Source organism: Saccopteryx bilineata, chromosome 2 (genome assembly GCF_036850765.1).
Source record: "Saccopteryx bilineata isolate mSacBil1 chromosome 2, mSacBil1_pri_phased_curated, whole genome shotgun sequence".
NCBI classification, from domain to species: Eukaryota; Metazoa; Chordata; class Mammalia; order Chiroptera; family Emballonuridae; genus Saccopteryx; species Saccopteryx bilineata.
In genome coordinates this window covers 161,252,565-161,278,578 of record NC_089491.1, presented here as the reverse complement: position 1 = coordinate 161,278,578, position 26,014 = coordinate 161,252,565, and the positions used below count along the sequence as shown (strand labels likewise).

The following is a 26,014-nucleotide window of genomic DNA, read 5'->3' as shown; positions in this document are numbered from 1 at the left end:
GCAGTTCAAATGCTGTAGAGATGTTCACCTGAAACCTGTGTACTCTTATTGATCAATGTCACCTCATTAAGTTTAATTTCAAAGTAAAAATTTAAAAAAAAAGAAAAATAAGCGAACATTCATGTTCTTAGGGAGTGGATTAACCCCCTAAGTAGTCCATACTCACTTCCTGTTTCAAAACAGTAAAAATAGATTATGAAGGAAATAGATCAGATATCAAGGGATACTTCTATTTAAAATACATAACTATTTAACAAAACTCTGCTGATATTAGGGAATAGGAATTCCTAACATAAATATACTTGAAACAGAGAATTTAATTTGAAAAATGGTAATTTGGGGGAAAATGGTAATTTGGAAAAAATCAGGTTACTTAAAATGGACTCACTTACTTGTGAAATTGAAATTTCACTCGGTAGCTATACCAGATATTATATATATTTAGACAAGAACACAAATCAGAGTTTACTTGCATGATGTTTTAAAAGTCAGAAAATTTCAAGTCTAAATCTCTATTTTTCTCTTGGGGGAAAAAAGAAGCTGGAGCTGAGCAGGAGCTACCTCCTTTGGAAGGGTGAACCTTCTTTTGTTTGCCACAGTCCTTATCACTCATTGTTTAAACTCAGTCTATCTCACCCAATATGTTGCCTGCTGGACTCAAATCGGTGTTCAAATCTGCATGGCCACTGACTCACATTGGACCTGAAACATTTTAAAGATCTATCTTAACCACCTCTGTAAAGCCAGAATCCACGGACACTATCAAAGCAGCCTGGCCCATGCAGGTTCGCACTGGATTCGGACAGTCGGTAAAGAAACAACGGAGCCAAAAACTGATAGGCCATTTTCTTTAATTCTAGCTTGCACCCAGCGGGCAAGTAAAAATACACACTGGGCTCCCAAACCCACTCACATTCTGTGCTCACAAAGCTACTGACTTACCCGAGTTTCCTAGAATCAAAGGTTTCTAGCTCACCAGACTTATTCACCTCTGTTCCCCATCTCCTTCCTTCTCTCTGTACAAACTCTGCACTAACTCTCTTGTTACTCAGCACTCCGCCATCTTGGCTGCTTCTCCTGGCCTACTCCACATGGCCTCCTTCTGCTCTCTGCTATGCTCTCTCCTCTAATGATAATCTCAGGAACCTAGAGAGCGCAAGCTCCTGTTCTGCCCCTATTTTATAGTGTAGAAATCCAAACCTTTAATCCAATATACAAAATAGGGAAGTCTCTAATACAAAGTCACTTTTCTGAGGCATGATTGGATTGTACCGCCCCACATGAAAAAGGGTGGGAAAGGTTTAATCCCAAAACCAAGCCTCAGGCTACAAGGATTCTCAACACACATTAATATCACCTGGGCGACGGCCTCACGTGGGCAGCGCCATTTTTAACAAAGTGAGCATAATACATTTTATCTGCCCAACAACCTCACACAGAATTTGTTGAGAAAATGACTTGTAGAACACAAATACAGGAGTTGGAAGTACTGGCTGGCATTCAATAAACCTGACTTTGACTTCTGGCTCTGTCAATGACCAGCTGCCAGACTTTAGCCAAGTGGTTTTACCATCCAAAGAAGTAACTAACTATTCTTCAGCTTTCTGTCTAAGTGCACATTCAAGTCTGGACAGAAAAGCTGCAGGAGTAATGTGAAAAACCATGAATACTTAAAAATTTTCTATTTTATTTGGATAGGCAATGAAGAACTATAGAGCAGGAAAGGGTCTGGAAGTGCTAAGGAGGTGGGAAAAGGAGATTTAAATGAGGTAGTAAAAAGGGGAACTAAATTATGGATATGGGAGATGCTGTGAAAGTTAGAATCTGAGGAAGTAAAATGAATGAGAGATGAGGAACTGGATAAAATGCTTTGGCGTCATAAACAACACTGAAAAGTTCCAAATGAGATTGTTTCTTGAGAGTATCCTACGTTTCTTTTAATTCCTACATAATTTACTATCATATTAAGTATTTTTAAAAGTTAAATGTTATAAAAAAATTAGAATTGCCATCTGAGTAGGGTCCCAGTGAATAAGAAGGTTCTTTAACCCCTAAGAAGTTAGATACAGAAAGCAAACTTTACTACTTTTCACCATGATCCATCCCAAGTCGCCCGTAAATATAAACATACCTAAGATCAAAAAATGACTCCAGAAAACCTATAACAAATATCAAAATATCATGGTTCTTCATCTAACAACATTTATCAAATGCTTACCCTGTGCCTAGCACCAAGGATGTACAAAGCACTAAAATGTTGTTCATGCCCTTAACAGGGCTTATAGACTCACAAAGGGAGAGGTACAAATAAATAAATAGGTGCAATAAAAATGACAATAGTTTCGATTCCCGGCCAGGGCACACAGGAGAAGCGCCCATTTGCTTCTCTACCCCTCCGCCGCGCTTTCCTCTCTGTCTCTCTCTTCCCCTCCCGCAGCCAAGGCTCCATTGGAGCAAAGATGGCCTGGGCGCTGGGGATGGCTCCTTGGCCTCTGCCCCAGGGGCTAGAGTGGCTCTGGTCGCAATATGGCGACGCCCAGGATGGGCAGAGCATCGCCCCCTGGTGGGCAGAGTGTGGCCCCTGGTGGGCGTGCCGGGTGGATCCCGGTCGGGCACGTGCGGGAGTCTGTCTGACTGTCTCTCCCTGTTTCCAGCTTCAGAAAAATGAAAAAAAAAAATGACAATAGTGCTTGTCTCTAGATGGGCTATATTAAAAAAAAACTCTGCATCACTAATTCAAAAAGAGGATTTTCTAATATGCAAAGTCTTATGGAAGAAAGAAAAAATGAATAAACCCCAAAATTATTAGTTTTCCTTTTATAAATCACCTTTTAATCTTCTTCCCAAAGTCCTCCACTGTCTTGTTCTCATGCTCAACAGTCAACAGAGAAATTCTTACTCTTTCTCCTTGTCTTTATTCTCAACCAGCACCAACAGCTTCTGCTAGAATCATACCTCAGCTAGCCTTGATCTGCTGTAGTAATCTTGCTTTCCTTTTTTTTGTTCACTTCAAATAAAAACAAACTAATACTTCTTCCTTAGGAGCTGGAGACACCAATTCATTAAGAGTGAGATAAATTGAGACCTAGAAATAACACAACTGAAAACTGGAGGCAGACAACACCAAGCCTAGACTCAACCAACTTTACAAATAAAACACCATGATGAGAATACAAAGGAGTGCAACCCAAATGAAACCACAAGAGACACCTTTGAGAGATGAGCTGAGTGATATGGAAATAATCAAACTTCCAGATGCAGAGTTCAAAATAATGATTGTAAGGATACTTAGGGATCTTAGAACAACAATGGAGGGGCAGTTTGAAAACCTAAATAAAGAAATAGCAAGTATAAAAAAGAACCAGTCGGAGATGACAAATACAATATCAGAAAAAAAGACTACAATGGAAGGAATTAAAAACAGGATAGATAGAGCAGAGGATCGAATCAGCGAGTTAGAGGACAACTGGAATGAAGGCATGAAAGCAGAGAAGAAAAGAGAAAAGAGACTCAAAAAGTCAGAGGAAACTCTTAGAGAGCTCTGTGACAACATGAAGAGAAATAACATCTGCATCATAGGGGTTCCTGAAGAAGAAGAAAAGGAACAAGAAATAGAGATGTTGTTCAATCATATCATAGCTGAAAATTTCCCTAAATTAATGCAAGAGAAACTCTCACAAGTCCAAGAAGCACAGAGGACTCCATTAAAGAGAAACCCAAAGAAACCTACACCAAGACACATCATAATTAAAATACCAAAGCTAAGCGATAAAGAGAAAATATTAAAAGCTGCAAGAGAAAAAAAAGTTATCACCTACAAAGGAGCCCCAATAAGGATGACATCCGACTTCTCAACAGAAACACTTGAGGCCAGAAGGGAATGGCAAGAAATATTCAAAGTAATGCAGAACAAGAACCTACAACCAAGACTACTTTATCCAGCAAGGCTATCGTTTAAAATCGAAGGAAAAATAAAAAGCTTCCCAGACAAAAAACAACTCAAGGAATTCATTACAACCAAACCAATGTTGCAGGAAATGTTAAGGGGCCTGTTGTAAACAGATCAAAGTGGGAAAAGAATATAGCAAAAAAAGGAATACACCTCTAAAGAAGAAAATGGCAATAAACAACTACATATCAATAATAACCTTAAATGTAAATGGATTAAATGATCTGATCAAAAGACATAGGGTAGCTGCGTGGATAAGAAAACAGGACCCATACATATGTTGTCTACAAGAGACACACCTTAGAACAAAAGACACACATAGACTGAAGGTAAAAGGATGAAAAAAAACATTTCATGCAAACGGAAATGAAAAAAAAGCTGGGGTAGCAATACTTATATCAGACAAATTGGACTTTAAACCAAAGGATATAGTAAGAGATAAAGAAGGCCACTACATAATGATAAAGGGAGTAATCCAACAGGAAGATATAACTATTATAAATATCTATGCACCTAATATAGGAGCACCCAAATATATAAAACAGACTTTGATGGATTTAAAGGGCGAGATCAACAGCAATACTATAATAGTAGGGGATTTCAATACCCCACTAACATCACTAGATAGATCCTCAAGAAAGAAAATTAATAAAGAAACAGCAGCCTGACCAGGTGGTGGCGCAGTGGATAGAGCGTCGGACTGGGATGCGGAAGGACCCAGGTTCGAGACCCCGAGGTGGCCAGCTTGAGCGCGGGCTCATATGGCTTGAGCAAAGAGCTCACCAGCTTGGACCCAAGGTCGCTGGCTCCAGCAGGGGGTTACTCGGTCTGCTGAAGGCCCGCGGTCAAGGCACATGTGAGAAAGCAATCAATGAACAACTAAGAAGTCGCAACGCGCAACGAGAAACTGATGATTGATGCTTCTCATCTCTCTCCGTTCCTGTCTGTCTGTCCCTGTCTATCTCTGCCTCTGTAAAAAAATAAAAAAATTTAAAAAATTAAAAAAATAAAAAAAAAAAAAAAAAAAAAAAAGAAACAGCAGACTTATTGGAAACACTAGATCAACTTGATTTAATAGATATCTTCAGAACCTTTCACCCTAAAGCAGCAGAATATACATTCTTTTCAAGTGCTCATGGTACATTCTCTAGGATAGACCACATGTTAGGGCACAAAAGTGCTCTCAACAAATTTAAGAAGATTGAAATCATAGCAAGCACTTTCTCCGATCACAACGGCATGAAACTAGAAATGAATCACAGCAGAAAAGCTCAAAAATTCTCAAACACATGGAAACTAAATAGCAGGGTGTTAAATAATGAATGGATTAAGAATGAGATCAAAGAAGAAATAAAAAAATTCCTAGAAACGAATGACAATGGGCATAGAACAACTCAAAATTTATGGGACACAGCAAAAGCAGTTGCTGAGAGGGAAGTTCATAGCACTACAGGCACACTTTCAGAAGCTAGAAAAAGCTCAAATAAACAACTTAACCCTGCATCTAAAAGAATTAGAAAAAGAACAGCAAGTAAAGCCCAAATGTAGTAGAAGGAAGGAAATAATAAAGATCAGAGCAGAAATAAATGACATAGAGGCTAAAGAAACAATACAGAGGATGAATGAAACTAGGAGCTGGTTCTTTGAAAAGGTAAACAAGATTGATGAACCTTTAAGTAGACTCACCAAGAAAAAGAGAGAGAGGACTCAAATAAATAAAATTAGAAATGAGAGAGGAGAAATAACAACTGACACAACAGAAATACAAAATATTGTAAGAAAATACTATGAAGAACTGTATGCCAAAAAACTAGACAACCTAGATGAAATGGACAAATTCCTTGAAACATACAATCTTCCAAAAATCAATCTGGAAGAATCAGAAAACCTAAACAGACCGATTACAACAAATGAGATCGAAACAGTTATCAAAAAACTCCCAACAAAGAAAAGTCCGGGGCCCGATGGCTTCACAACGGAATTCTACCAAATATTCAAAGAAGAACTAACTCCTATCCTTCTCAAACTATTTCAAAAAATTCAAGAAGAAGGAAGACTTCCAAGCTCCTTTTATGAGGCGAGCATAATTCTGATTCCAAAACCAGGCAAAGACAACACAAAGAAAGAAAATTATAGGCCAATATCTCTGATGAATATAGATGCTAAAATCCTCAACAAAATATTAGCAAACCGGATCCAACAATATATGAAAAAAATCATACACCATGATCAAGTGGGATTTATTCTGGGGAGGCAAGGCTGGTACAATATTCGTAAATCAATCAATGTGATTCATCACATAAACAAAAAGAAGAAGAAAAACCATATGATAATTTCAATAGATGCAGAAAAAGCATTTGATAAAATCCAGCACCCATTCATGATCAAAACTCTCAGCAAAGTGGGAATACAGGGAACATACCTCAACATGATAAAAGCCATCTATGAGAAACCCACAGCCAACATCATACTCAATGGGCAAAAATTAAAAGCAATCCCCTTAAGATCAGGAACAAGGCAGGGGTGCCCCCTTTCACCACTCTTATTTAACATAGTCCTGGAAGTCCTAGCCACAGCAATCAGACAAGAAGAAGAAATAAAAGGCATTCAAGCTGGAAAAGAAGAAGTAAAACTATCATTATTTGCAGATGATATGATATTGTATATAGAAAACCCTAAAGTCTCAGTCAAAAAACTACTGGACCTGATAAATAAATTCAGCAAAGTGGCAGGATATAAAATCAATACTCAGAAATCAGAAGCATTTTTATACACCAACAATGAACAGTCAGAAAGAGAAATTAAGGAAACAATCCCCTTCACAATCACAACCAAACAAATAAAGTACCTAGGAGTAAACTTAACCAAGGAGACTAAAGACTTGTACTCGGAAAATTACAAAACATTGATAAAAGAAATCAAGGAAGATACAAACAAGTGGAAGCATATACCGTGCTCATGGTTAGGAAGAATAAACATCATTAAAATGTCTATATTACCCAAAGCAATCTATAAATTCAATGCAATACCGATTGAAATACCAATGACATACTTCAAAGATATAGAACACATATTCCAAAAATTTATATGGAACCAAAAGAGGACACGAATAGCCTCAGCAATCTTAAAAAAGAAGAATAAAGTGGGAGGTATCACACTTCCTGATATCAAGTTATACTATAAGCCGCTGTACTCAAAACAGCCTGGTACTGGCATAAGAACAGGCATATAGATCAATGGAACAGAACAGAGAACCCAGAAATAAACCCACAGTTCTATGGACAACTGATATTTGACAAAGGAGGTAAGGAAATACAATGGAGTAAAGACAGCCTCTTTAACAAATGGTGTTGGGAAAATTGGACAGCTACCTGCAAAAAAATGAAACTAGATCACCAGCTTACACCACTCACAAAAATAAACTCAAAATGGATAAAAGACTTGAATGTAGGCCGTGAAACCATAAGCATCTTAGAAGAAAACATAGGCAGTAAGCTCTCGGACATCTCTCGGAGCAATATATTTGCTGATTTATCTCCACGGGGAAGTGAAATAAAAGACAGGATAAACAAATGGGACTATATCAAACTAAAAAGCTTTTGCACAGCTAAATACAACAAGAACAGAATAAAAAGACAAACTACACAATGGGAGAACATATTTGACAATACGTCTGATAAGGGGTTAATAACCAAAATTTATAAAGAACTTGTAAAACTCAACACCAGGAAGACAAACAACCCAATCCAAAAATGGGCAAAAGAGATGAATAGACACTTCTCCAAAGAGGACATACAGATGGCCAATAGGCATATGAAAAAATGCTCAACATCACTAATCATTAGAGAAATGCAAATTAAAACCACAATGAGATATCACCTCACACCAGTCAGAATGGCGCTTATCAACAAAAGAACACAGAATAAGTGCTGGCGAGGATGTGGAGAAAAGGGAATCCTCCTGCACTGCTGGTGGGAATGCAGACTGGTGCAGCCACTGTGGAAAACAGTATGGAGATTCTTCAAAAATCCGAAAATCGAACTGCCTTTTGACCCAGCTATCCCACTTTTAGGAATATACCCCAAGGATACCATAGAACGGCTTGAAAAGGAGAAATGCACCCGCATGTTTGTGGCAGCATTGTTCACAATAGCGAAGATCTGAAAACAGCCCAAGTGTCCGTCAGAGGACGAGTGGATTAAAAAGCTTTGGTACATATATACTATGGAATACTACTCAGCCATAAGAAATGATGACATCGGATCATTTACGATAACATGGATGGACCTTGACAACATTATACGGAGTGAAATAAGTAAATCAGAAAAAAACTAAGATGAATCCATACATAGAAGGGACATAAAAATGAGACTCAGAGACATGAACAAGAATGTGATGGCAACAGGGGCGGGGGGTTGGGGGAGGGGGGATGGGGTGAAGAAGGAGAGAGGGGTTAGGGGAGGGGAGGGGCACAAAGAAAACCAGATAGAAGGTGACAGAAGACAATTTAACTTTGGGGGAGTGGTATACAGCACAATCAAATGTCAAAATAATCTAGAGATATTTTCTCTCAACATATGTACCCTGATTTATCAATGTCACTGCATTAAATTTAATTAAAAAAAATTGAAGAAAAAAAAAGTGAGATAAATTATAAACTTTATTGAAGAGCACTCTATAAAAACAATGGGTTAGAAACATTGACCTAACAAGGACATTTTATTAGTAATGCTAAAATTACTCTTTCAGAAATATATAAAACTTTAAATACTAAAATAAGTGCACAAAGAACATACGTTTTAAGCTGTGATTTGTCCATAAAAGAATCTTCTTTAACATATCCATCTATTGGGTAGTCCCCTGGTCTTGTAGTTATAGTTGTAGCAACCTTAGGACATAATAAGAAAAACCAAAACCAGAAAGCCATTCAATAAATTCTGTTTATCCAGAATTCAAACAACTAGGGTGCCATTCCCAGATAAATTTGATAATAGCCTCAAGGATCCTTAAATCCTCATTAATTCAAAGAAAAAATTGTATATCTATAATGTCTTTACCCTATCTTAATTGGTAATTTGGCAATTATGAATTAAATATAACATTAAATTAACAAAAACATTTTATTCTACCACAATTCTAAAGGAAAGAATTTGCAACAATACTATATATTTTTTGGCAGACACAAAGAGAGAGAGAGTTAGTGAGAGGGACAGACAAAAAGGTAGAAAGATGAAAGGCATCAACTCTTCGCTGTGGCTCCTTAGTTATTCATTTATTGCTTTCTAATATGTGCCTTGAGCAGGGGGCTACAGCAGAGCAAGTGACCCCTTGCTCAAACCAGCAACCTTGGCCTCAAGCCAGCAACTGTAGACTTCAAGCCAGTGACCATAGGGTCATATCTACTGTATGATCCCACGCTCAAGTCAGAGACCCCATGCTCAAGCCGGATGAGCCTGCACTCAAGCTGGCAACCTCGGGATTTCAAACCTAGGTCCTCTGTATCCCAGTCAGATGTTCTATTCACTGTGCCACCACCTGGTCAGGTTGCAACAGTACTTTAAAAATTTACTGTAGTCCCTGGCTGGTTGGCTCAGTGGTAGAGTCTTGGCCTGGCATGTGGAAGTCCTAGGTTTGATTCCCCGCCAAGGCACACAGGAAAAGTGCCCATTTGCTTCTCCACCCCTCCCCCTCTCTTTTCTCTCTGTCTCTCTCTTCCTCTCCTGCAGCCACGGCTCCACTGGAGAAAAGTTGGCCCAGGCGCTGAGGATGGCTCCATGGCTTCCATCTCAGGTGCTAGAATGGCTCTGGTTGCAATGGAGCAATGCCCCAGATGGGCAGAGCATCGCCTCCTAGTGGGCTTGTCAGGTGGAATCTGGTCAGTTGGTCAGGCGCATATGGGAGTCTGTCTCTCTGCTTCCCTGCTTCTTACTTCAGAAAAATTTAAAAAAAAATTTACTGTAAAAGTTTTAGAATGATATCTTAAGGTATGTTAATGATATCTTAAGATACATAAGAACTTAATACAGAATACAAGTGATGTTTCAATTAAATAGGGGAAGAATTATTCAATAAATATTCTAGGGAAGTCAGCTAATCATTCTGAAGAATAAAGTTGACACCCACTCACATCATATATGAATATTATAAAAGATCAAGTATATACTTTTTAAAAATTATATAATCATTTAAAAATATATACAACTTTGAGATGAAAAGGACGGTCTTATCAAAGAAAACCTAGAGGCCACGAAGGAGGGGAAATAGACTAAAGAGAAAACATTTCTGAAAGGCTAAATGTAATTAAAAAAATTAAAAGTGGAAGATTGGGAGAAAACAAATACATAGGACAAAGTGTTAACAATCACATGAAGTATTTCTGTAAGTTAGAAAAAAGACGATTCAAAAGGAAAAGGTGCAATGCCTCTGAAAGGGTCTGTTGAAGACATCTGAAAAATTGCTCAATTTCACTAGTTGCCAGGGAATTTCAATTTAAACAAGGAGATACCATTTTTGCCCATCAAACTGCCAAATAGTAACGCAAATATGACAAATATCTTTTGGAGCTAGAAAGAAACCGAAGTTGCTAGTGAAAATTTTTTGGTAGAGGTAGATTTGAGGAACTGTGTAAAGACAGTGAAAACCACCTAAATGTTAACAAAGGGATTAGTTAAGGATTACAACACTTAAGTACAAAGTACAATGGTTTATTATGCAGCCATTAAAAGTGATGCAGGAGACTCTCATGAGAGTAAGTTAATGTTGCTAAGAGAAAGAAAGCAGATGATTAAATGTTATGGTCTTCTATTAAAATATACATCTTTGGTGGGGAAGATGGTATTCCATCAAGGTTTTGTTGTAAGGTACCAAAAAGCTGCAAATTAATACTGATATTCTAGGACAGTGGTAGTCAACCTGGTCCCTACCGCCCCCTAGTAGGCGTTCCAGCTTTCATGGTGGGCAGTAGCAGAGTAACCCAAGTATAAATAAAAAGATTTAACTATAGTAAGTTGTTTTATAAAGATTTATTCTGCCAAACTTAGCGAAAATCTGACATAAAGTACTTGGTAAGTAATTATTATTATATGCTTTAACTTGCTGTAACTCTGCTTTATAAATTTTATAAAGTAAAGTTCCCTACTTTATAAATCATCATTACTGTGGAACCGGTGGGCAGTTAGAAAATTTTACTACTAACAGAGATACAAAAGTGGGCAATAGGTATAAAAAGGTTGACTACCCCTGCCCTAGACAAATGTTATAATCTTGTTAATGATTGTGCCATAATGTCATGATCTCCCCCGCCCGTGTGTGATCAGGGTATATAAGCAGCCCCTGAATTATGTTTGGGACTGCACGATTTGGGTCTGATGCCCCGTGTCAGCTATATGCGCCTGGCATATTTAATAAATCTCCTCCTCTAATAAAACCTTTCAAAATTTATCTGGATTGGGTGTCTCTACGTGGACTCGATGAAGTGAGGTATGGTGCCTTTCAGAATCTGAGGTGCAATACTTTATAACAGTTTAAAGTGTGATATACCAAAAATAGCCATGTATTATTAGATAATTGGGGAAATGCGTTACCTTTAACAAATCACATTAGACCAAATGTTATTTTTAAGAAACCCTCCCCCTAAAACTGGGGGCTGGGGCTGAAACCTTCATTTCTATGTGCCTCCTCATTTATCTCCTTTTATCTTGACATTTCATAGTAAGAGGTAGGTTACTACTATCAACAGATCTATGTTTTTAAGTGAACATATTCTCAAGATTATAATGTCACATAATATGAAGCTTAGAACTGGATCAGTGGATTACTTTTCTTATCTCCTCCCAGTTCAAAACGCTTGCATCTCTTCTAGTCAACATTCTCTTAGAATTGTAATTGGACTCAACACATTCAAGCCTCAACACCAGCTTCTCTGTCGAGTCAGCCTTTTCTCAGAAAATCAGCTTAGTCTGCCCTCCAGTCACTCTGCTTCCTGTCATAACACCGCTTTTCCTGTGCTAACAGAGAATCCTTGCCCTTCTTTTACAGCACAGTATTTCATTGTGGGCTTGATGCTTGCCACACCTCTCACAGCAAGTCCAATGGGTTTTATCAACATTCACCATGTTTGCAAGAGCGCAGCTGGCATGGAAAGACAACTTATCAACAGATTTAATATAGGACATTACATCCAAAAGAATTTTTTTTTTTCAGAGACAGAAAGAGAGAGTCAGAGAGATGGACAGATAGGGACAGACAGATAGGAACGGAGAGAGATGAGAAGCATCAATCATCAGTTTTTCGTTGCGACACCTTAGCTGTTCATCGATTGCTTTCTCAAGTGCCTTGACCGTGGGCCTTCAGCAGACCGAGTGACCCCTTGCTCAAGCCAGCAACCTTGGGTCCAAGCTGGTGAGCTTTGCTCAAACCAGATGAGCCTGTGCTCAAGCTGGCGACCTCAGAATCTCGAACCTGGGTCCTCCACATCCCAGTCTGACGCTCCATCCACTGCACCACCGCCTGGTCAGGCCCAAAAGAATTTAAATAAAATATTAATACAGCTGATTTAAAAGATGTCAGTTAAAACAGTACAAAAACATTTTATTTTGTTTTTCTGGTACAAAAAGTTTTAAATTGCAATATATGTATAATAAAAGCTTTCCTCCCCTCACCACCTGACTTGTCATTTAAATTTTATTTATTTTATTTGTTTTGTTACTTGTAAATAAAAATTGGGGTCAAATATAACCAGAATTTCTTTGGTTTCTGATTTCAGCAACAAGTTTAACAAGGCTCACCCATCTAAGATGAAATGATCTATATTTCCTTCCACTTTACCTTTTCAATTTGTAGGTTATAGCACTTACAATCCACATGGGATTTTAGTATATATTAAGTATCTATTCAATGGATAATTTATCCTTTCCTCATGCACAATGTATTTTTGGAGTCAGGTCCAAAGGATCAATTAAATGCCAGCATCTCTGGAATGATACTGTAAAGCCAGTAGCCACGGCCACCATCACAGCCGCCTGGCCCATGCAGGTTCACATTTGATTCAGATGGATGGTAATGAAACAATGGAGCCAAGAAATGGTGGGTCATCATCTTTAATCCTAGCTTGTACCCAGTGGCCAAGTAAAAACACACACTGGGCTCCAAAACCCACTCATTCAGCGCTCACAAAGTGTAAAGCCAGTAGCCATGGCCACTATCACAGCCACCTGGCCAGTACAGGTTCGCATTGGATTCGGACAGTCAGTAAAGAAACAATGGAGCCAAAAACTGGTGGGCCAGTCTTTAATCCTAGCTTGCACCCAGCGGGCAAGAAATACACACACTGGGCTCCAAAACCCACTCATTCAGTGCTCACAAAGCTACTGACTTATCCGAGTTTCCTAGAATCAAAGGTTTCTAGCTCACCAGACTTATTCACCTCTGTTCCCCATCTCCTTCCTTCTCCCTGCACAAACTCTGCACAAACTGGCTTCTCACTCAACACTCCGCCATCTTGGCTGCTTCTCCTGGCCTCCTCCACATGGCCTTTCTCTGCTCTCTCCTCTCTGCTAATCTCAGGAACCAAGAGAGTAAGCTCCCGTTCTGCCTCCATTTTATAGTGTAGAAATCCAAACCTTTAATCCAATATACAAAATAGGGAAGTCTCTAATACAAAGTCACTTATCAGAGACATGATGGGATTGTACCACTCCACATCAAAAAGGGTGGGAAAGGCTTAATCCCAAAACCAAGCCCCAGGCTACAAAGATCCTGCCTGCCCACAGAGACACACATTAATATCACCTGGGCAACAGCCTCCACGTGGGCAGCGCCATCTTTAACAAAGTGAGCATAATATATTTTATCTGCCCAACACAAAGCTACTGACTTATCCGAGTTTCCTAGAATCAGTTTCTAGCTCACCAGCCCCATTCACCTCTGTTCCCCATCTCCTCCTCTCTGCACAAACTGGCTTCTCCTTCAGCACTCCACCATCTTGGCTGCTTCTCCTCTCCTCCACATGGCCTTACTCTGCTCTCCTACAGCATGGGCTCCTCCTAGAACGTAATCACACTTATGTTAATCTCAGGAACCGAGAGAGAGAGTAAGCTCCTGGTCTGCCCCCGTTTTATAGTGTAGAAATCAAAACCTTTAATCCAATATACAAATAAGGAAGTCTCTGATACAAAGTCACTTATCTGAGGCATGGTGGGATTCCTCATGAGAGTGCACCACCCCACATCATACAATCAGTCAAGGGTGTGGGGAAAAGCTTAGTCTTAAAACTAAGCCTTAGGCTATAACAACCTGGCCGACTTACAGCTTGTCCCGCACACCCAATACAAACTATAAGTGAGCAAACTTATTTGACCAACAGATACCTAAGAATGATCCTATTTGAAACAAAATCTTCCATCTTGCTGCGTAAAATTACAGAATGATTATTATTAAATAGACATTAATATCAATCAAAGGCAGAGAAAAGATGTGATAGATACATGAATTACAACTGCCCTTTTGCTGTTCCACTTGGCTGCCTGACCCCACCCTTAATTACTGGACAATCGCCCCTGGGACAAAGGAATTCCAAGAAGCTGGTCAATCACCCCAAAGAGGAGTATTCCAGAAAGCTGAAGAACATACCAGCACACCTTTGCTCAAGGCTATCCCCAACCCTATAAAGTTTTACCTCAGTCTGTTTTGGGGGCCCTTTTGGAGAAGTGCCCCGCCAGGTCTTTCTCTTCTAATAAAGCCTGCACACCTGGAGTTCGAGTGCTGTCTCATTCTTATGTTATAAAAAAAACACACACCACAGGCCCTGGCCGGCTGGCTCAGCGGTAGAGTGTTGGCCTGGCATGTGGAAGCCCTGGGTTCGATTCCCAGTCAGGGCACACAGGAGAAGCGCCCATCTGCTTCTCCACTGTTGGTCAAAGAGAAAGGCCACACAGAGGGGAGGAGAAGCAGCCAGGAATCCCATTTATGCCTCAGATAAGTGACTTTGTATCAGAGACTTCCCTGTTTGTATATTGGATTAAAAGTTTTGATTTCTACACTATAAAACAGGGCAGGGGAGCCCATGCTGAAAGAGGTCAGAAAAAGGGCATGTGGAGGAGAGGAGAGGCAGCCAAGATGGCGGAGTGCTGAGGGAGAAGCCAGTTTGTGCAGAGAGAAGATGAGGAACAGAGGTGAATAAAGCTGGTGTTATAAGGTGCCAAAAGCTACAGAATATGAATATTTTAGGAAGTTTAAAAACATTTTATTGGTTTGGGCTAAGCATGAAAAGAGAAATTTTGAAAATAATCCTTATATTTGTGTGATTAGCATTAAGACCAAGATGGCATTGTGTTGTAAATGCAGAAAGAGGAAGGAGATTTGGATTTCCTGACCTTCCCCTATACCTATGGGGGAAGGGTCAATGGCTAGCCAGGTTTAGGGAGAAAAGAATTAAATCTTTTCTTGGGCTGATGGACTATTTGCAGGCAGTTGTTCCCATGGAAACCACCCCTCTCTCCCTGAAAGCATGTAATTAATGTATGTATCTCTAAACAAAGGTATAAACTTATGCTGTGATGTCAGGTTTTCTCCCTCCCATGTATAATTAGGAGTATATAAACAGCCCCTGAACTGTTTTTGGGGGCTGCACAATTTGGGTCTGTTGCCCTGTGTCAGCCATATGCGACCGGCATATTTAATAAATTTCCTCCTTTAAAAACACTTTTCAAAAACTTATTTGGACTACGTGCCTCTACGAACACCTGCGGATTTGTGGATTTAGCTACTTTACAACATTTGGTGCCCACGCCGGGCACACAGTGTTTTGCATCACCAGGTAGAGGCACCCTGAATCGGATGAACTCTACGGGGAGCTGCCCGGGGCCCGCTTGAGAGCCAAGGAGAGGCACGCCACCTGAGACTTCCAGGGCTCCCAGTCCTCCTGTGGGGTTTGGACAATTCTCTGGTAGACACCCCCAGTTCCCAAATTCGTCAATTTGGACTTTGGCAGAGAAATAAAGGAGGTAAGAAAAACAACTCTTTCTGCTTTGCTGAATTTTTCTGGCTTTCCTCGGAATACTTGCTTTTGCTTTTTGTCTGAGGCTGGTATTGGTCAAATTTGTTTGGGACTAGAATGTAGGTAAAGTGGATTTGGGGGCTTTGCTGATTTGGGACTCCGGGGATGTGGAACCCCGGTGGAGTAAGTAAGGCTTTCAAGACTATTTTGCAGTCTGTAACTGGTCTATAGTCTTTATGTTTTTGATCTGTGGGAAACAGATCAGATGTGGTCGTAAATTCGCGCAGGCTTTTCAAGACCGAGATGTCAATGGAAAGTTTTTAGGTCCTGCCTTGAACTCTGGGGGATATCTGCTCGTACTGTGGAAAAGACAATTAGTAGGAGCTGAAAGTGACCAGGTCCATCAGTTTTTTTTTAATTTTTTTTAATTTTATTTATTCATCTTACAGAGGAGAGAGAGAGACAGAGAGAGAAGAGACAGAGAGAGAGAAGGGGAAGGAGCTGGAAGCATCAACTCCCATATGTGCCTTGACCAGGCAAGCCCAGGGTTTCGAACCAGTGACCTCAGCATTTCCAGGTTGACACTTTATCCACTGTGCCATCACAGGTCAGGCGGTTCATTAGCTTCTATCGCGGTTTTGTGTTTGCATATTTGGTCATTATTAGGAGTGGACTGAGTGGACTAGGTCTACCAATTCTGCCTCGGGCCTTCAGAGACATTGGGTTCTCTAGAGAAAGAGAAATGTAAGTGGGGACAATGTATCTATCTCTAGAAAGGCTAATGGAGATTAAGTCTGTCCAGGATTAGTCAGTCTCACATCGCACTGAATGAGTGGAGGCTGGGCTAACCTGGATTGATTAATCTCGACCCAAGATTTCCAAGAGACGTCTCTGTGTTTGTCGAGATCTCATTCTTCTTTGTTCTCCTTACTCTTTTTTTTTTTTTATAGGGACAGAGAGAGAGTCAGAGAGAGATAGATAGGGACAGACAGGAACTCAGAGAGATGAGAAGCATCAATCATCAGTTTTTCGTTGCGACACCTTAGCTGTTCATCGATTGCGTTCTCATATATGCCTTGACTGTGGGCCTTCAGCAGACCCAGTAACCCCTTGCTGGAGGCAGCGACCTTGGGTCCAAGCTGGTGAGCTTTTTGCTCAAGCCAGATGAGCCCGCACTCAAGCTGGCGACCTCAAGGTCTCGAACCTGGGTCCTCTGCATCCCAGTCCTACACTCTATCCACTGCGCCACCGCCTGGTCAGGCTGTTTTCCTTACTCTTAAATTCTAAAATTCCTGGGTTTAAAGTTTAAAGTCCCTGCAGAATGCAGCCTGCGTGCACCTGAGTGGCCAGGAGGGGGAGCCCTTCCCTCGTCTCTGAAAGCGCGCTTGTGTGTGTTTGTATATAAGTCCTTTGTTTAATGTTTAGATGTGTCTGATCTTTTGTGTTAAAACGGGAAGCTTCTGACTAAAAAGCAATCTTAAGTAGCAAACTATTATTCTCTTTATTCTCAAATTAGCTTCAGGGCACCCTGCTAGGTTTCTCCCCTTGTCTTGTGTAATAATCTTTATTATATGCGGCTTAAGTGTCTATTTGTCGCTGATAGCTTATTGGTTGCTTGCGTAACTGTACTAGCCAATGGGGTGAAGTTGCCACGGCTGAACACAAATTGAGCGGGTCAGGGGGAAGGTGAACATTTGTTTGCATTGGCAATCATCTGCTTTTGAAACAATTTAAGGCTGAACGCAAATTGAGCATGTCAGGGGGAAGGTGAACATTTGTTTGCATTGGCAATCATCTGTTTTACATAAAAACTACGTCTTAATGTAATTTCTTTTAAGAATGCCTCCTAGAAAATACAGCACTAAAGAGGAGAGAAAAGGAGCTAAAGCTGCACAAAAACAGCTTTCTCTACAAAAAGAAACCACTGATCAGAGAAAGACAAGGCTTGCTTCAGTCGCAGAGCAAATGCATCTTTCTTGGCAAAATGAGACTGATGAGCATAGAGAAACAAGGCTTGCCTCAGATGCAAGACAAAAAAGCCTGTCTCGACAAAATGAGTCCCTTGAACAAAGGCAGGAGAGAAATGCAAAAAAATGACAGAGTAATGCTGACCGAAACACAAAAAGGATTAAAACAGTTTCAAACGGAGAAACTTTAATTTTTGAGCATTCCTCTGGTGACATGAATATTAAATGTGAACACTGTCAGTCCTTAAACTTCAAGTTAGAAACTAATCAATTTGACTGTGGCAAGAAAGGATTTTCTCAATGTTGCAAGTACGGAAACATGGAGTTCGTGAAAGAATGGACGTAAAATTAAAAATAATTGATGGTCCTCTGCAAGGCGAGCTTAAAAATGATGGAAAGATCTACACAAGAAATGTTGTGTACAAAGAGATCTTTGACATGTGAATTAACATTTTATTATTTAAATCACCTTTATTTATTGAGCTAGCGGTGGCTCTTAAGAAATGTACCGCCAGTGGTTTCCTTCATTGCACTCTACTTTAAGCAATTAAGCAAGTAGAAGGGGGAAACCCCGTGGGGCACTAAGCAAAGGGGCGTCCTCACCGCCTGCCCTGGGTAATTCAGTTTGAATTAGCAGACACCTTTGCACAAATCATTTAAATTACAATTTATAATATCTAGAACAGTGGTTATTTTGTATGACCGCCTGGCTTTCTAGTATCTCTATAGTCAAACACCTTTCATTTTGGGTGCTAGTTAACTATCTGTCTTATATTTTTGTTTTATTGGTGCACTAATTCTTAAATTCTCCTGAAACAAGTTTCAGTCTTGTAATAAGTAATAGCAACTGGGAATTCTAATCCCTGGATAATAAGGGCAGTCTGGAATATAGTAATTGGGAACCCAGGTTGTCCCAATCAGTTTCCATACATTGATCGGTGGTTAAATTTAATAATGAATCCACTACAGTGGCTTAAAACATGCTCGATACACAGCCGGTGCCACATCTTCTTAGTCATGCAAAATTTGAGTAAAAAACAGGAAAAAAGAGTAACTAAAGCAATAGGAGCAGCATTCCATCTGAAGATAAGGGACCCTCGGGAGGAGGAAGGAGACATAGCTACCCTTGAGAAGGATTATAAAAAGGTTAATGTAGATTCTGTCAAAGGAAAGAGGGAAGAAAAAAATGAGAAAGGAAAAAGAAGGAATTCAAGAAAAAATAGGACTAAGCTAGAAAAAAATCAATGCGCATATTGTAAGGAAAATGGACATTGGAAAATTAAATGTCCCATATTACAAGCAGCCACGGGGAAGAGAGAAGAGCGGAGTCCACAAATTGAAAGTGTTCCTCCATCCTCAAAAGCTGAAGGACTAGCAAATAAGCAGTCTGAGTAAGAGAAAAACCGAGCTGGGCCGCAGCCGAGGAGAGGCAGATGTAGGCATGGTCTCTCCCCTCTCCATGGTTCTCCAGTCTCCACCATCATGCTGCACCCAAGCGGCAGGCAAATAGTAAACAGCCCGCCAGCCCGCTGCCTCCAGGCGCATGGTTAGGCTAGGATTCAGCCAGCTGTGTGTGTGTAGGACAGGAAAGGCAATAAAATAAGGATAAGGTAACTAAAAATATAGAATGGAAACTAGTTTCAAATTTCCACCTACGGACCAAAAGAAGTTTTAACCATTTGGAAAATACAAGAATAGTATTAAGTTGGAACTTTGCTTTAGAAAAATATATAAAAAAGAAAACAAGACCAGGTAAAAAGGATTTAAAAATTAACAAGCTGTAGGTGTGGACCTTGCAAGTTAATTGGTGGTTTCTTAAATTAAATTACTACTCCGGAAGGAGTGAAAAAAGCATGAGTAATAGGATTATAGGGAATAAAATTAAAAATAAGCCCTCTGTGGGTTTAGAATAGTGGCTGTTGCCTTGCACTGATGTATAGGAAATTATATAAGGGTTCTGACTCTATCCCATGGGACCAAAGCGGGTGTAGGGTCCCCTCTAAGTTTCCCCTACCCTTCCCCAGTTTCTTCCTGTGGCATATAGTTGTTATCTAATGTGGGAGGCATGGGATTCATGGGAGAGACCCACTGTTTTAGCCATAATAGTACAAAAAAAGGGGGGGGGGGACTTTTCAGGGAATTACAAGAAAAATTGGAAACCTCATATAGGCTAAAAGCAGCCCATTATTAGAAAGGTAAATTTATAAAAATTATATTTTATTTGCTGCTTTTATTGTTGGAATCCATGGGAGTCCAAAAGACCAGAGTAACAGGCTTTATTGAAAGGAAGAAAGGAACCCTGCCAGGCACTTCTCCGGGGAGAAAAGCACCAGTTACAGACTAGGGAAGAGTTATATAGTGTTTGGGAGAGCCTGAGGGGATACTGAGGCAACAGTCCTGGTATGTCCGGAATGCTCCTCCTTGGAGGGCTTCGAGCATGTGGGTGTTGAATCAAAAGTCCTGGTATGTCCGGAGCCCCTCCTTGGGGTGGCTTGTCAGCTTTTTGGAATTCCTCTGTCTCAGGGGCGATAGTCCAGTAAGGGTGAGGTCTGACATATAAACGGAACATCAAGAGGGTAGTTTGGAATACACATATCTATCAATTATAAGAAATTAAGTTAGACAGATGCCAGGAGAGGGAATAAAAGTCAGCTTAGCTTTTGGAAAGGCAAGGTCCAAAAGCCCGCCCGTCCATGCCACCTCTCCCATGACAACCGTGTCCCTAATTTGGCAACAAAAGAGAAGGAAATGGAAGTCCTGAGAGAATGCTGCTTTGGGACTGAGCCCGTATCCTCACCGCTTGGCCAGGCTGGGGTTCAAGTCAGCCCTCAAGTTGTGCAAAGAGGGACAAACACATTGAATGTCTCTTCCTTTTCCCCTTCCCTAAGAACTCTGGCCGACAAGCTGCCATTCACAAACAGCTTGTGGGCCACAAAAGGCTTTTTTGCCCTCTTAGGTATAGCTCTCCAATGAAATGCCAAGTGTGGGCGATGCCTCAACAGGGAAGGTGCCTACATATATAGTTTAAATCTAAAATTTGATCTTAAAAGAAAATTCAGTTATTGTACTGTTAGTAATTGGCTCTATTAACTAACAGCTTTTCCGACCACTGGGTTAGGAGTAGTGACTTATTGTTTCCCCACTGTTGTGTAAAGAAGGAAAAGAAGAAAAGGGGTAAAAGTGGCCAGCTCTCAGTTCTTGGAGTCTGCTTCCCCCCTCAGGCATCCATCCCGCCCCTCATGATTGATTCAATAGTGTAAATTACTGTAGGTCAAAAGAAAGTTAATATCTCTTTGCCTACTGGGTAGTTTATACCAAGAATTCCTTATTGTATAAAACAGTATTTTCCATGTTAAAATGTATGTGTTATTCTAAAGGCCTTTTTTAAATTCTTTATTTGCTTTTTTATAGCCCTATTAGAATCTTAGTTTAAATATTAGAAATTTTTAATAATGTCTTTTTATGTAATACTTAGTTTATTATTATGTCCTGGAACTCTTGTGAATCTATTTTTATCATGCTTTTGTTGAAATTTATTTTGAATGCTAATGTACTGAACTATTTAGCAGCAAAGAGACTCTGGAATTCTAAAGGAGACACCAAAAACTTGTTTTTGTTAATTTAATCTAGCTACTAATGCTGTTTTTGTCCTTTTCCAAGAGTTTATATAGACAAAAAGGACACTCAAGTCCCTCAGTGAGATCTGAGCATGGCTTTTCTTTTCTTTTCTTTTTTTTTTTTTACCAAGACAGAGTCAGAGAGAGGAATAGACAGGGACAGACAGACAGGAACGGAGAGAGATAAGAAGCATCAATCATTAGTTTTTCATTGTGACACATTAGTTGTTCATTGATTGCTTTCTCATATGTGCCTTGACTGTGGGGCTACAGCAGACTGAGTACCCTTTGCTCAAGCCAGCAACCTTGGGTCCAAGCTGGTGAGCTTTGCTCAAACCAGATGAACCCGCACTCAAGCTGGCGACCTCGGGGTCTCGAACCTGGGTCCTACGCATCCCAGTTCAATGCTGTATCACTGTGTCACCGCCTGGTCAGGCTGAGCATGGCTTTTAAGGTCTATAATGACCAAGGTAATAACAGAAAAAGCAAACAGGCCCAAAAGAGGTCAGGAAATACCAGCTTTTGGCATATGATCTTAAAGGCTCCAGCGTCCCAAAGGGCTTCATAGGATTCCATCAGGGCTCTACTTCAAGAGTGGAAAGAAAGGTCATTGAACTGAGGCCTGCCAGGCTTCTTGGCCCCACTAGAGGACACATCTTTGCTGTGGAAAAAGGGACACGAAAAGGTAAGCTGCTTCCCCCTTTGCTCCACAGAGGGAGGGTTCAGTCTCTTCTAGCCCTTATCCAGCTACCTGTGACCTGACCTTGCCCAGAATACTGGAAATTGCCACTGAAGGCTAAAAGGTGCCCAAGGCCAGCCATTGGCCCCATCTCACAACATCGTTCATGAGTCTAAGGTGTTTCTTCCAAGTAGCAGGTAAACTGATCTCATTTCTTATGAAAACAAGGGCCATTTACTATGCCTTGCCTGAATATTTGAGTTTTATTTATCCCTCGAAGATCTCTACTGTGGGTATTGACAGTCTGATTTTGTTGCTTTATTTAATGTATAGTGTCTCCTTTATTCCTCTTGTCTCAATGCCCCATGCCTACTGTAGGCTAGAACTGGCTCCTAATTCCAACTAGAAGCAATGATCACTAGGACTTTAACTCTAGCCATAAAGTGCAGAATATGACCACAACTCCAATGGATTGTGGACTTTTCCTGAATATGTGTAACTCCTGTTCTTTAGGACATTTCTCAGACTAAAGTGAAATTAAGTTACATTGGCAAATAATATAAAGCAATGAGAATGTCAACATAGACAGTGAAATTATGTTAACATGTTAAGAACATTTGTGACTGTAAGAATTTTATTTTGAATCTTGTTATATTAGTTAGAATTTTATTTTTGTTTAATAATCTAGTAGGCTTTAGTCACTTTATTGTATTAAGATGCTTGTTATAGTATTTGTTAACGTTAGCTATTTGAATTTTATTGTTAATTGTATATTCTTCCAGTCTGCCTCAAAATCAGAACATAGTAATTCAAATGAATAGATGTCTCCCAGAATCAGTGGGGTTTTGGAGCCCTTATTACCAAAGGTTTATTTGAAACCAATTAGAAAAGATTTAAAAACAGGGAAGAAAGGAATTTTCTCAGGTAAACATTTAGAAATAGACTTTAATAAATTAATTGACAATTGTTAGGAAATTGCTATATATGGTTCTTCCAAAGTTAGCTTGTCCATTCTAGTATTGGATCTGCATTCGTGTCTACAGTCTCAAAGCTAGTAGGAAAGAAACTCAGTATTAATCAGAAGCTAATTTGAAGTTACATTGTGCCTACAGGCACCCAAAAGGTTCAGGGAAAATAAAATACATGAATCAAATAATAAAAGAAGCATAACCACTCTTTCCTAAGTACTTGCAGGATTTACAGATTATTCAGCAAACTATTCAAAGGACTGTGGAGAGGTGCTTCTAGCAAATTCAGTACATCACCCACACACTGTGATCCTGATGACTCCCACTAATGCCAAAAAAAGAAGGCATCAACCACAAACAGGAAACTGGTTGGTTTATGTTTGGGAATGCATGAAGAAACTTACTAAGGACTCCCTTTTAATCTAACTTTGGGGAAAGGGAAAAGTAGGGTAAAAAGAAAGCCAACTTAATTGTCATTAAAGGTTAAGAGTTTTAAAATTAAGAGTTCTAACTAAAAGTAAATTGTTATAAAGGCCAATTAGTTTTATGTAAATTGCAAAGGTTTGTGAAGTTTATAAGAAATTAGTAACGTTTCTTTAGTGAACTGTATTGATATTAATGCTGTCTGTTAAATATCTGTTACATGTTATAAGTTAATATTCCTAGACAACAGCCTTATGCTCATCAGTAAATTAAGTCAAAGATTTGACTTAGGAAATAGAATCTGTGGGGAATGTTGTAAGGTGCCAAAAGCTACAGAATTAATATTAATATTTTAGGAAGTTTAAAGAACATTTTATTGGTTTGGGCTAGGCATGCAAAGAGAGATTTTTAAAATAATCCTTACATTTGTGTGATTAGCATAAGACCAAGATGGCATTGTGTTGTAAATGCAGAAAAAGGAAGAAGACTTGGATTCGCTAACTTTCCCCCATACCTATGGAGGAAGGGTCAAGGGCTAGCCAGGTGTAGGGAGAAAAGAATTAAATCTTTTCTTGGGCTGATGGACTATTTGCAGGCATCTGTTCCCATGGAAACCACCCCTCCCCTCCTGAAAGCATGTAATTAATGTATGTATCTCTAAACAAACGATATAAACTTATGCCGTGATGTCAGGTTTTCTCCCTCCCATGTATAATTAGGAGTATATAAATAGCCCCTGAACTATTCTTGGGGGCTGCACAATTTGGGTCTGTTGCCCTGTGTCAGCCATATGCAGCTGGGATATATATATATTTTTTTTTTTTTTTTTTTTTTTTTTTTTTTGCAGCCGGGATATTTAATAAATTTCCTCCTTTAATAAAACTTTTCAAAAACTTATTTGGACTACGTGCCTCTATGAACACCCCCAGATTTGTGGATTTAGCTACTTTACAACACTGGTGAGGTAGAAATCTTTGATTCTAGGAAACTTGGATAAGTCAGTGGCTTTGGGAGCCCTGAATGGAAAGGAAAGTGTTTTCCCACTGTGTGTATTTCTTGCCCGCTGGGTGCAAGCTAAGATTAAAGCTAATGGCCCACCAGTTCCTGGCTCTGTTGTTTCATTACCGTCTGTCCAAATCAAATGTGAATCAGCACAGGCCAGGCGGCTGTGATGGTGGCCATGCCTACTGGCCCTACATCCACCCTTCCCCCTCTCCTTTCTCTCTATTTCTCTCTTCCCCTCCTGCAGCCAAGTCTCCATTGGCAAAGGTGGCCTGGGTGCTGAGGATGGCTCCATGGCCTCCGCCTCAGGCTCTAGAATGGCTCCAGTTGCAATGGAGCAATGCCCCAGATGAGCCGAGCATCGCCCCCTCGGGCATGCCAGGTGGATCCCTGTCGTGTGCATGTGGGAGTCTGTCTGTCTGCCTCTCCCCTGCTTCTAACTTTGAAAAACACAAAAACAAACAAAAATAAAAATAATCTGTATTTGTGTTGAAAAAAAAAAACCCCCACAAAACAAAGATAAAGACTGGTAGATAAATCCAGGATATTCATCCAAACTCAAAAATAAGAATAAATATATTCCCTTAGTCCTAAAGGGAATCATTTTAGGCTTAAGTTTGAAATAATCAGCATGACTTTCTGTAGGGAATCACCCATTTAACCATGAACCCTCTATGCCTTGGATTGGGGAACTTAAAAGCCCTGAATGAATGTCTCTTGGATGCAAACACCATGTGAGTGGGTGACCTTTGTGCAGACACAAAGGAATGCATGTGAACAGGCTTTAGAAAATTAGCCTAGAGGATCTGGATTGCCCCTTCCTTTGTGCTTGTTAATTAGCAAAAGAAAAGAATGTTCTGATCAATTTAGCCCTTTCTCCATATCCGCAAAGGGCCATTAATCATTCTTCCCCTTGTCATCTGATCTCCCTCCCTTGTAATCCTGTTACCTCTGTTCTGCTTCTGATAATAAAAGCTAAGGGAGGAGGAGATTCAGGAGGTCTCTCTCTTGCCTCCCTTGGTATGCCTCCCTCACTCTTCCTCTTGACATAAGTTTGTATCTTGAGTAGGTTTTTTCCACGTGACACCGGTAGTTCCCAGCAGGTTGGAGTACTACAACCTTAAACATTAAAGATAAATTATAAATATAAGTCTAATGCAAATACAGCTACTTAAATCCTTATACAGCACATACTTTTTAAAACATAAACAGAAATAAAAAATAATAAACTTTTCCTTTATTCTATAAATTCATACTTTTCACTAATTTAGACTAGATTCTTCCATTCTCTCTCATTCTAAATAAATACTAGGTATCAGCAAAAGTCTAAACTATAAAAATTAATAAGAATGATAACAATTTCAGAGAGGTTTCTCAAAGGACTCCTTTAAATAGCAATAAGGCCCTAGCCAGT

General features: G+C 39.8%; 1 protein-coding gene across 1 annotated transcript in view; it reads right to left on the bottom strand.

Moving 5' to 3' along the window:
- Window positions 1-26,014, bottom strand: part of RNF17 (ring finger protein 17) — a 158,645-nt gene that overhangs the window by 104,636 nt on the left and 27,995 nt on the right. The window contains exon 3 of the mRNA XM_066254842.1: window positions 8,746-8,837. Within this exon, the coding sequence (XP_066110939.1) occupies window positions 8,746-8,837 (92 nt within the window). The remainder of the gene's footprint in view (window positions 1-8,745; window positions 8,838-26,014) is intronic.